This window comes from Salvia hispanica, chromosome 2 (genome assembly GCF_023119035.1).
Source record: "Salvia hispanica cultivar TCC Black 2014 chromosome 2, UniMelb_Shisp_WGS_1.0, whole genome shotgun sequence".
Taxonomy (NCBI): domain Eukaryota; kingdom Viridiplantae; phylum Streptophyta; class Magnoliopsida; order Lamiales; family Lamiaceae; genus Salvia; species Salvia hispanica.
Window position 1 is genome coordinate 21,068,534 of NC_062966.1, and position 12,496 is coordinate 21,081,029.

General features: G+C 35.5%; 2 protein-coding genes across 2 annotated transcripts; both read left to right on the top strand.

The window, feature by feature from the left end:
• Positions 1-2,610: 2,610 nt before the first annotated feature.
• LOC125208182 (probable sulfate transporter 3.4) lies at positions 2,611-6,407 on the top strand. Its single transcript, XM_048107763.1, has 13 exons — positions 2,611-3,045; positions 3,275-3,323; positions 3,400-3,607; positions 3,882-4,053; positions 4,313-4,378; positions 4,462-4,575; positions 4,663-4,779; positions 4,865-4,991; positions 5,067-5,353; positions 5,444-5,634; positions 5,731-5,816; positions 5,944-6,020; positions 6,117-6,407. The coding sequence occupies exons 1-13, from the start codon at positions 2,737-2,739 to the stop codon at positions 6,258-6,260; spliced, it is 1,947 nt and encodes a 648-aa protein (XP_047963720.1). The 5' UTR covers positions 2,611-2,736; the 3' UTR covers positions 6,261-6,407.
• Positions 6,408-7,785: 1,378 nt separating this feature from the next.
• Positions 7,786-12,395, top strand: LOC125208054 (factor of DNA methylation 1-like). Its single transcript, XM_048107602.1, has 7 exons — positions 7,786-7,943; positions 8,936-9,836; positions 10,180-10,361; positions 10,898-10,987; positions 11,121-11,408; positions 11,591-11,809; positions 11,923-12,395. The coding sequence occupies exons 2-7, from the start codon at positions 8,936-8,938 to the stop codon at positions 12,151-12,153; spliced, it is 1,911 nt and encodes a 636-aa protein (XP_047963559.1). The 5' UTR covers positions 7,786-7,943; the 3' UTR covers positions 12,154-12,395.
• The last annotated feature ends 101 nt before the right edge of the window (positions 12,396-12,496 follow it).

Consider the following 12,496-nt stretch of genomic DNA (forward strand, 5'->3'; position numbering starts at 1 on the left):
AATTCGCCTATGATAATCTTTTTCAAATCAAATCTATGATGAATAAATACTGATAATTGTAATTTCAACTTTAAACAAAATAAAAGGTTTCAATAATAAAATCAAAACAATTACTTGGCGCCACCTACCAAACATAAATATGGCCTGTGATTAGATTTTCAAATCAAATGATTCAAATCTATGATGAATAAATATTGCATATATACATTATCATGACTATAAAATAGTGATCTTTTAAAACAAATGATAGTATTTTTTTAAATAGACAATTAATCTTTTAAGTTGACTTCACTTTTGAACTTGTAAAATCATGGCATTCAACTGTGTAATCTTTTTTAAAAGAAATTTAATCAATAATAATTCATCATTTTATCCATAAGGACGTGAATTTCTTAACGTCTTACCAATTTAGCTGAGCTGGTTCTGACTTATAAAGTATATAGTTCATTAGCCAGTATTAAAATGTATAGTAAAAAGATTCAAAAGTCAACTCTGTTTAATAGGTGCAAACTTCCAATGCATATGACTAATAATTATGCATTTACTGTACATCAGAAAAAGGGGAATGTAAAAATTAAGCTTCAAAACCCAACATAGTGATTCGGACTGTTAAAGAAAACTATTTAATTCATAATGCAACAAATTCAGAAATGCAGATTTAATTTTTTGTCTCGATAATTTACTGAGTACTATAATTAATGCGTATGGGCCACATTACAATATATTTATTACAGAATGGATTAAAGCACTTAATAAAGTTTATAACCATAAGTCAAATTACTCTGAGTACACATGGTGACTTTTTTTTCGTTAGTACAGAATGGATTAAAGCACTTAATAAAGTTTATAACCATAAGTCAAATTACTCTGAATACATACAATAACTATTATAGGATTTAGTTATGATTAATTGTTAGATATATTACGGAGATGAACCAAGATACATCGTCATAAGCCGGATTTTAAGAAAAATGTGATCGGATAAGGGAAATAGTCATGACTTTTAATCAAAAGTAATTATAGCCCATAATTGCGGATGAAGAGAGTATCAAATTATATTGACCTCCCTCTGTCCCATTTAAAATGAAACGTTTTCCTTTTTTGGTTGTCCCATTAAAAATGATACGTTTCCTAAAATGGAAACAACTTTCTCTCTACGTTTCCATCTCTCTTACTTTACTCTCTCTTCATTAACTCACAAAACAACACTACATAAAATCCTGTGCTGATTTCCAAATGTTTCATTTTAAGTGGGACGGAGGGAGTATAATTTTCCACGTATACTCATAAATTAAATAAAGAGTTTTTAGCCATAATATAACTAAATTAAACCAATATGAAGTTATATTATAGGAGTATATGTATAATCTTCTACGTATACTCATAAATTTAGATAAAGAGTATTTTATTGTTAGTTATAATATAACTAAATTAAACCAATAGCTCTCCAATTTTTACACACTATTGAAAATATAGCCACTTTTGGCCCTCCAAGATATCGTAGATTGTGTAATGATGTGTATGTACAAATTGTCATAAATAAGATAAATAATAATTTATGGTTAGGAATATGACAAAATAAGACTAGTAATGGTCTTTATTAGTGATTCCTGCTTTTACACACAATTTAAAAAATAGCCATTTTTGGCTCTCAATTGAAAAATACAGCACATAATCAAAATTATAGCCAATTTTGGCCCTCAAATACAGTGAGTCATCCAATAAAAACACCTAAGACTAGCAAATTTCATTAAAATCAAATTTCAACAATGATATAGTGATATTAATTAGTAGGCACTACTAATAATTAGGTGGCGCGCAATTAATATTCCCCAAAATATATAAGTATGATTTTCACATCTCAGTTGAATTTATCCTGCATGCATGTGTAATACAATACTATTATTATAAAGTAAAAACTTATATCACTCTATAATGACCTCACATAAGTGGCTATAAAGTGTATTATATTTAACCATTATAATTTATAAGAGTTTGAAAATTTGGCCATAGTACTAAATAAGATCCCAAATATGTTACTGATTCTCTTGTGTGATGGTATTAAATAAGTTCCTAAATCAGATCAGCTTTTTTAAATCGTGGTATGCATCAGACAAAATACATACACACACAATATTAATAATAGTAATATACTACTATATGAGAATGAGACAAATAGGAAGGTTGAAAGATGAATCATGTTCAATTCATTTCATTTCATGTCATAAATACAAAATCGAAGGTTCAAATCCGAAACACTATTTTCAGTTATTTGCATAAATACAGAATCTCATGCTCACACTTTGTAATCAGGCAAAATAAAACATCATGAATTTTGGCTAAATCATAGTCTATCATGCAATACTAATAAAAATAAGAAATTTACCTAATATTTTTTTTTAATTTGATGACGTAATTGAATTATTTACTTAGTACTATGTTCATAAAAATGATAAAATAAAAAATTGAGAAAATGTGCACATATTTTAATTAAAAAAAGAAGTCATCGAAATACACCTTTAATGATGAGGAAAAACAAGAGTCCACGTAAAATCTACTATAAAAAGCAAAGGTTGGCTTCTTAAAACTGCCTCATAACTGCAGAAGAAATCCAAAAATCCCTCTCTCAATCCCTGAAATTCATCTCCCTCCCATTTCGATTGTATACACAGAGGTTTTATACATGTAAAACACGTAAAAACTGGGGGGGAAAAAATACTAAAAAAAGTAGAAAAAATGGCAATAAATTCAACAAGCGTGGCTGCAAATCCGTCAAATACGACGCCAATGTCGGAGCAAGGAGTGCTCGAAGTGCGCCTTCCGCCGCCGATGACCACCGCGAAGAAGCTCCGGCACCGCCTCTTGGAGATTTTCTTCCCCGACGATCCACTCCATAAGTTCAAGGATCAGTCGCCGTCTAGAAAGTTCATTTTAGGCCTTCAGTTTTTCCTCCCCATTTTACAGTGGGCGCCACATTATACTCTCAAGCTCCTCAAATCCGACGTCGTTTCCGGCCTCACGATTGCTAGCCTCGCAATTCCGCAGGTAGTGATTTAATTTTAGTTTGATTTTGATTTTGATTTTGATTTTTGGGGGCTGTGTTTTGAGCTTGAGTTGCTCAATTTAGAAAAAAATTTCAATGTACTAGAATTTGACTTAGCACACTGAAAAGTGATGAGAATTTACACTTTTAGTAGAGTAGATTGTGAGTTTGTGATGTGATTCTTAATTGAAACTGAGAAATTGTTTGTTGCACATGTATGCGATGACGCAGGGGATTAGCTATGCAAAGTTGGCGAATCTTCCACCCATAATCGGACTCTGTGAGTGTAAAAAAATCATTTTTTTACTGTTTTCGTCTTTGAAAGCATCTGATCCATGATATGTTGATGCATGCAGATTCAAGTTTTGTACCTCCATTGATATACTCTGTTCTCGGGAGTTCTAGGCATCTCGCGGTGGGCCCTGTCTCGATTGCGTCCCTTGTAATGGGGACAATGCTCCACGAAGCTGCCTCCGCGGAAGAGCAACCGGCTCTCTACCTTCAACTAGCTTTCACAGCAACGTTCTTCGCGGGGCTGTTCCAGGCTTCTTTAGGCTTTCTAAGGTTGAAAATCTTCTTCACCTGCAATAATTCGAGCATTAGTTTCAATGATTTGAGAGGTTTTCTTGCAAAAATGATGATGTTGTGCATTGGTCAAGAGTTGAGAGTTTTTTGTCCCAAATTTTTTCTAAAATTTGAAAAAATTTCAGTAGTTTGTTATGATTTATTGCAAGAATGATGATACTGTAGCATTGGTTAAGGCTCAACAGTGTGTTTCTGTCTCAATTTTTTTTGAAAACTCTGTGTTTGACAGATTGATTAACTGTGTGGTATGCAGATTAGGATTTGTCATCGACTTTTTGTCAAAGGCAACTCTAGTCGGATTTATGGCTGGTGCTGCAGTCATTGTTGCGTTGCAACAGCTAAAAGGCCTCCTTGGGATAAGTCATTTCACGAGCAAGATGCAAATGAACGCAGTTTTATCTTCTGTCTTTACTCATAAAGATGAGGTAGAATCTCTAATTTCTTTAGAACAATACTATCATTTCAAAACTATGGTTTCATGTTCTAATGTTTACAATGCCGGCTTCCTTCATCTTCAAAGTTGGCTACTAATTTTCCTCTGAAATATTATACCAAAAGATATAGCCAAGGTTATTGATCCAAAACTACATAAACCCTGTTGAATTACTATATGTTTTCTGTTTATCTCTAGTTTTATACTTAATTTAGAGAATGCTAAACTATTGAGTTACTTCACCTCTGCAGTGGTCATGGCAGACAGTAGTCATGGGAGTCTGTTTTCTGATTGTATTACTTATCACCAGGCATATTGTAAGTATTTTAATATCTTCTTCGTGTGTTATTTCTCTGAGTTGTGTCACTTGTTTCGTTGATGATGTTAACTACGAATGCAGAGCATGAGAAATCCGAAACTGTTTTGGATTTCAGCAGCTGCACCATTAACATCAGTTATTCTGTCTACTGCTCTAGTAGCATGCCTCAAATCAAAGCTTCCTGACATCCAAACTGTAAGAAAATAAGTCAGTTTCTCCCATAAATGATGAGACTGTTAATATTTATACATCTTATGTGGGAAAAAAAATCCAAATCTACAGATAGGGAAATTGCCCAGGGGTGTAAATCCGCCATCAGCCAACATGTTGTTCTTCAGCGGGCGTTATATAGGCCTAGCGATCAAAACTGGTCTCATCACTGGCATACTTTCTCTAACAGTAAGTTCTCTCTACTTTTCCAGTCAATGTCGCGTCTTAAACCATGTAACATAGTGAAATTAGTGATTTTTTTCTTCTTGTGTAGGAAGGGATTGCAGTCGGAAGGACATTTGCAACGCTAAAAAACTACCAAGTCGACGGGAACAAAGAGATGATGGCCATTGGCCTAATGAACATGTCTGGTTCTTGCGCTTCATGTTATGTCACCACAGGTAGCATTATTTATTCGCATTCTTTTAACACGACCACAACACAAACTAGATAATGTTTGAGATTTTGTCTTTCAGGATCATTTTCGCGGTCAGCAGTGAACTACAATGCTGGAGCACAGACTGTGGTGTCGAACATTGTGATGGCTGCAACTGTGCTGATAACTCTGCTGTTTCTGATGCCACTGTTTCGTTACACCCCGAACCTGATCCTTGCAGCAATCATCATAACTGCTGTGATTGGCCTAATTGACTACAAAGGCGCCTATGAGCTTTGGAAAGTAGACAAACTTGATTTCTTGGCTGCAATGTGCTCATTTGTCGGAGTTCTGTTCATCTCAGTGCCTCTTGGCCTTGCTATAGCAGTATGTTCTTGTTTCTGATCTTCTCGATGAAACCACACGTTATTGTTGAAAGAAGCTACTTATCTCATTCACGTTTGACATGAATTATAGGTTGGGATATCAGTGTTCAAGATTCTGCTACATGTCACTAGGCCTAACACCGTGCCTTTAGGCAACATTCCAGGGACTCGAGTGTATCAGAGCCTCAACAGATACAAAGAGGCCGTGAGGATCCCGTCATTTTTCATCCTCGCAGTGGAAGCGCCTATTTACTTTGCGAATTCTACCTACTTGCAAGAACGGTCAGTATATAGCCCATTGTCTAGTAGCTAGGTTGCCTTATATTCGAAGGGTGGGGGCGTAATACCATAAGGTCTTCTGTTCCTAAACTACTGCAGGATTTTGAGATGGATTCGTGAAGAGGAAGAATGGCTGGCATCACACAGCAGCAACAACTTGAAATGTGTGATTCTTGATATGACCGGTAAGAGTCACAACACAATAACATGTCCATAACTTTATGTTTTGATATCTCGCTGCATTTTATGATTATTTGCTAGTAAACACACGAACTTTTGCTCAATGGCTCCTCGTATTCGTCTTTTGATCAGCCGTGACAGGAATAGACACGAGTGGTATTGATCTGATCACAGAGCTCCGGAGGGTACTCAATCAACGATCACTCAAAGTAAGCATTCTATTCATATGTCACACTTGTATTTTTACATCTCATGTTTCACTATCACCATAAAACTCCAATTTTATCCAAAACATGATTGTGCAGCTCGTGCTGGTGAACCCGGTCGGAAGTGTGATGGAGAAACTGCACCTTTCCAATATCTTGGACTCGCTCGGGTTGGAAGGGCTCTATTTAACGGTCGGGGAAGCAGTTGCTGACATTTCTTCTTCATGGAAGGCTCAACCTTGAAAAATGATCACTGTTAAAATCTGTGTTTGTTTCAGTAACATATATCGCTTGTAATTATATTGCAGAATGCAATATATTGAATGAAATGCGAGTTCAGTATGAAGCTGTGAAATATCTAGAACCTATTTACCTACCTATTTAAAAGAGCATGGTTTTATTACATCCATCAATAGGCTTTGTGTTCGATTTCAGTTATATGGTTAAGCTTAAATCAGGATGCATACACCCATTTGTTTCACATAGAAAATAAGTTAAATCAAAATCGTTAATTAAATTTTTTATCACATTAAAGGTATTAGTTCTCTAATTAAAAGGAAAATATATAAACAAATGCAAAAAATTCTCTGGCATAGTAAACCAAATTGATTAAGAATATTTGTTATTTAGCTTTAACATCTGTAAAATATTTGAGTATTTTATTGACAATATTTTATGAAATTTCATTTTTGATCGAAGATTTACAATATTTTTTTATTGAAATATTGTCCTATAAAGGTTTCTACTTGGGATATTATTATTTTACTGGAGGTATAGTGTTAAAAATAGAGTTAGACAGCATTATTTTTCCATATATTGATATTTAATTAAGAAAATAAGTAAAGCTAACTTTAATAATATAGCAGTATATAATTAAATTAAATATTAATGTGTAATTTAGTGGATTTAAAGAAATGCACGCAACTTTCAATTTTGATATGTTTGTCCCTTCTTATAAGTCAATTTGTATTTCAAGATTGAAAAAAAATATATACCACATCGGACATCGGTGATGGATGAAAGAGGACTTGACCACAATCTTTATAAATATTGTAGTTGCTCGTTTCATTCAGCACATATTCAATGGGTTTGGGTACCTGCAACTGTGGGTTCGGGATACTCGTTGAATAATATAGGTAAAGATTGACTAGTTTAATATTGTGTTTTTTGTGTTCGTGTACTTACAAAATTGGGTGTGGGTACCCGAATACCTGTTTTGACACCCCTGATTAAATTAAATATATGATGCAAAAATACAGATTTATGTATTTTTGTTTTTGCTAATTGATAATAATAAGATAATTTTGAGAGCTGAGATGATGTTCGGGAAATAATTACTTCTACTATTTAAAATAGCATAAAATAAAACATACCAAAATGGGTGTGCAATGTACTCATTTATTGATGAAGATAGGAAATAGTAGTAGTTGTATTTCTTACTCCATATTTAATAATGAAATGGAAATCACAAAGTTTTATTTAAAGCTATTTTAAAATTCACTATACTAGTATTATTATTTTAATTTATTTATTATTAGTATTTTTTATATTACTACTAGTATAAAAGTAGGGACAATAGTATTTTAACGTTATAATCGAGAGTCGAGCCAAGATGGCGTCCTTGATGAATTGTCGTTTATGAAACGGTCACGGCTGAATTCGGAGATAGGACGTTGGAACTGAAAAATGTGGGCCCGCCTCATTTTTACCAGCTACTCACTCCTATTTGCCTATTTCCATTTATCTTAGAGCCTAAAAACTAAAGCTGCCATTCATAATTTCTCACTTATTTCCCCCTAATTCCATTCCCTACCCCTCTCTCACTTCAAAGGTGGGATTTCCGGCGCCACCTAATCTCCTCCGCGGCGGAATTATTCACCGGAGACCTCACCCGATCCGCCGGAGCACCTCCTCCTCTCTCACAAGGTAAGATTGTTTCGCATTTCTGATTCTAGCGGTGTTTGATTCAATAGGAAGGGAAAATGAGTGCGGGAGTTTGGTTGCAGTTGAAGTTTTTTTTAATCAGTGTGATATTTGTGCATAATTTGTTTATTTTTTTTCGTGAGCTGAGTCGGTGCAGTGACCGGTGGAAATATGACATTTGCGAAAATTTGTTCAAAATATACAGTAAATGTGTGTAGAGCAATGTTGCTGTGGTATGTTACTATTATCCTAGGTGTTGGATTTTGGAACCGCTTTAGTATCTGGTTTGCGTAAATCTTCTCTGTTGCTGTTGGTTGTATCGGTTGCCGGTTCTAATCTCATGCTAGAGGTCTCAAAATTTCAAGAGTCCTTTTTTGTTCTCAAGTTTTCTATCATAGTACTTGATTTTGTACGAGCTACTAATAATTGATATTGCTACTTTTTTCCAGCTTCGTATCCTCCTAAACGCTTTACACTTGAGAAGACATGATCTAGTTGTTTAGAAAATTGTGTATCATAGAATGCAGGATCAGGATCAGTTTATTTGAGTGCTGACTTTGTGAATCGTGTTTTGTTCTCACTTGGTTGTGTACACTCGTCTCAGCAAATGTCTACATACCCTTGACATGATTGTTTGTGCTTAATTATGGAACAAACGCTCCTAGGTTCAGCCTCTAAAGTCCATTCCAATTCCTATTGATATTGCAATTTTGTTTTACTTACTTCACCGACTACATTTGTCTAATTCCATTTTGTTTTATTAAACGACCAGCTCATCAACAAATTTTCATTGCCCTGTACATTATAACACTGCAGCATGCAAGCTTGACAACTTACATTTTCCCCCAAATAGTACATTGATAATTAATGATGCTATTGCCCGCTTCTTTATATATGGTGATCTTTTATGGTCTGGTTTACTTCTTCATCATTCTTTCAATATTTTTCGTGTTGTCTTCTTAGTGTTTATTGAATGTTAAATGATTGTCATTCAGATGGGAAGCAGCAGCTCAGATGAAGAGTCAGATTTCAGTGACTCAGAAATAAATGAATATAAGGAGAAGCCTTATGAGCTACTTAAGGCGGGTACTTACAAAGTAAAGGGCCCAAAAGGTTCTCTTAGATGTCCTTTCTGTGCTGGTAAGAAGAAACAAGATTATCAGTATAATCATCTTCTTCAGCATGCTATTGGAGTGGCTAAAGGTGCTGCCAGCCGAAGTGCAAAGCAGAAGGCTAACCATCTAGCTCTGGCAACTTTCCTGGAAAAAGACATGGCTGATGAGGCCGAGCCAATGCCTCAACCTACCATTTCTATACCCGCTCCTAAACCTGAGAAGAGCGAGCTGTATTGTTGGCCATGGGTGGGGATAGTTTCCAATATACAAGATGAGCCAAAGAATGGTGGTTCTGTAGATCGTGGTGCTTACTGGTTAAAGAAATTCTCCAAATACAAGCCTATCCAAATTGAGATGTTCTGGGATGACCATCAGCACAATGCACAAGCCGTTCTAATATTTGATCATGATTGGTTTGGATTCAAGAATGCAATGGAATTTGAGAAGTCCTTTGAAGCTGATGGTCGAAGCAAGAAAGGATGGGATGAACGAAGAACTTCTCCAGGGCCTAATCTGTATGGCTGGTTTGCCCGTGAAGAAGATTATAATTCAGGAGGGAGTGTGGGAGACTATCTTCGGAGGAAAGCGGAGCTGAAGACGATCGCTGACCTTGTGCAAGAAGCGACCAAGGATAGGAACAAGATCGTTGGCAATTTGGTCAATGAAATTGATTTGAAGAATGAAAATTTGGATCAGTTGCAGATTAAATACAATGAGAAGACGTTGTCATTGAGTAGGATGCTTGAAGAGAAAGATGAACTTCACCGATCCTTCTATGAAGGTATGTCTTTTTGGATTGTCTCATTTTCCCACATGTTCGTGTCAGATTCTGATTGATAAATGAGTGTTTGTATGCATGTCTCCAATAAACAAATCTTATGTTCAAACCTATCATTGCTCCGAACATTTGCTTTCCTGAGTCCTGCCAAACCTTGCTCATACTCTTTGCTAGATATCCAACTCCATAACATGATCTACCTTCACAACTTTAGTTGGCTGTTGCTGAGCTTATTCACAATATATTTTTGCAGTTTATAATCAAAGTTATAATTTCTAATGGTTCATTTAGCAAAATCTTTTGTTGTGACATAAGCATGGTTTTTCTGAGTCTGGTTTGTTTTCAGAAACTAAAAAACTTCAACGCATTGCTCGTGAACACATAAAGAGGATTTTGGATGAACAAGAAATGCTGAACATAGAATTGGAGAGTAAAAAGAAGAGGCTTGATTCCTGGAGCAAAGAGCTGAAAAGCCGCGAGGCATTAACTGAGCGTGAGAGACAAAAACTTGAAGAAGAGAAGAAAAAGGCAAGTCTTTTCCATAGCATGTATCAGTAGTCTATATGAATGTATATCCAAAAATGAAGTTGCACTTCTGCCTTGATTTCTTATATCTAAGCATGAGCTTCACTAGTGTGCCAAAGCTATTCTCTTCTGATACTAATTAGAAGAATTATTTATCATTCTAAATGTTGACTCAGATTTACTGGTTTGGCATAATATTCTAATAAGTAGTAGATATAATTTCTATCAGGTTGGTATATGAATGTTATGATTTAGGCAAAAGTTCTTATGCCTTTCATGTTACAATAGAATTTTCAGCTTCTAATTATCTGGAGTGTGTGTACTCAAATTTATTATCTTCCTCCCAATCTTCTTATAGTAGTATTCGTCTTTGGTTATTATAATGGAGCAAAACTAAATTGCTGGTAATGTGTACTGCTTTCATATTTTCTGTCAGAATGATATGAGAAACTATTTGGTGTAATGTATACTTCTCATCTTTGATTACATGTTACAATGAAACTAAATTGGTGGTGTACTACTTTAATATTTTACGGCAGAATGACATGAGAAACAGTGCACTTCAATTGGCTTCTGAGGAGCAAAGGAAAGCTGACGAGAATGTGCTGAGGCTGGTTGAAGAACAAAAAGTATGACCTGCAATTTAACTGCTCCTCCTCCTTTTATAGCATGCACATTATAACTCTGCTCTCTACATATATATAGTATCCAGTTAATTTTTTCTATTGCTTTTCATATCATAACATCTATTGCAATGCGCAGAGAGAGAAGGAAGAGGCGCTGAAGAAAGTTCTCGAGTTAGAAAGAAATTTGGACGAGAAGCAAAAGCTTGAAATGGAAATAGAAGAACTCAAAGGAAAGTTGGAGGTAATGAAGCACATGGGAGGTGATGACGACGCAGCTGTTCAGAAGAAGATAAATCAGATGAACGAGCAGCTGCAGGAGAAGAAAGAGAATTTGGATGGTCTAGAAGATCTCAACCAGCAATTGCTTGCTAAAGAGCGCCAAAGCAATGATGAGCTGCAAGAGGCTCGCAAGGAACTTATGGCGGTATAAAATTTATGATGTCTGCTTTCAGTTTCCACATATAGTAACTAATAATATGCTAAAAGCAGTAAAGAAAGATTGTCGTAGATACAGTTTCGTGTATTCATTTCACTTTTTGCCTCTGTTTGAAGGAGCTCGCCTTTTATTCTTGTATTTAACGCATTTTTGCTCTAATTTGTTTTCAGGGTTTAACTGATATGTTGAGCAGCAGCCGAGTTAATATAGGGATAAAGAGAATGGGCGAGCTCGATGAGAAAAGCTTCAAAAATGCATGCAAGCAAAGATACCCACCCGAAGAAGCTGATATCAAGGCTCTTGAGCTCTGCTCCCTGTGGCAAGAAAAGCTAAAGAATCCTGAATGGCACCCATTCCGAGTCGTTGAAGATAGCAAGGGGAATGCTCAGGTAACTTCAAATGACTTTAATCAGTTTTTGCCTATCATGGTTGACATTTTATTTCATACTATATCAGTTACAGTACTTGCCATCTTTAGAACTTTCACTTCAATCTTGTGCAGCACGTGTTGAAAGAGGACGACGAATTGCTAGTCGACCTCAAAGAAGAATGGGGAGAAGAAATCTATGACGCCGTTGCTACAGCCTTGAAGGAAATCCAAGAATACAACCCGAGCGGGTGCTATGTGGTTCCGGAGCTGTGGAACTTCAAAGAAAACAGGAAGGCCACTCTGAAGGAAGTCATTGCATACATTTTCAATCAACTGAAGACGCTCAAGCGCAAGAGAACCTAACAAGATCTCAATCACTGATGATTTCAAACAGCCCATTTCAATCTGTGAAACCAACCCAAGATCTTCATTTTTCACTTATGAGGCTGTTTATTATCTGAGTTGTAGTTATTATGATCCTAAATCTAATTTGCATTGTTTCCTAATGCTGAAAGACCAAGAAACTGTTTCATCAGCTGTAGGGCATTGTCTGGAATTGCTTAACAATGCGTTCGTGAAATAATTATGTTATTGCATTTGCCCAATTTTGATTGTTAGCATCTTTACTAATGAAACTTTTTTGATTGTTAGAAAAATAAAATTGTTTCTAAAATAAATTTATAGGAATGTGATAATACAATTTTAC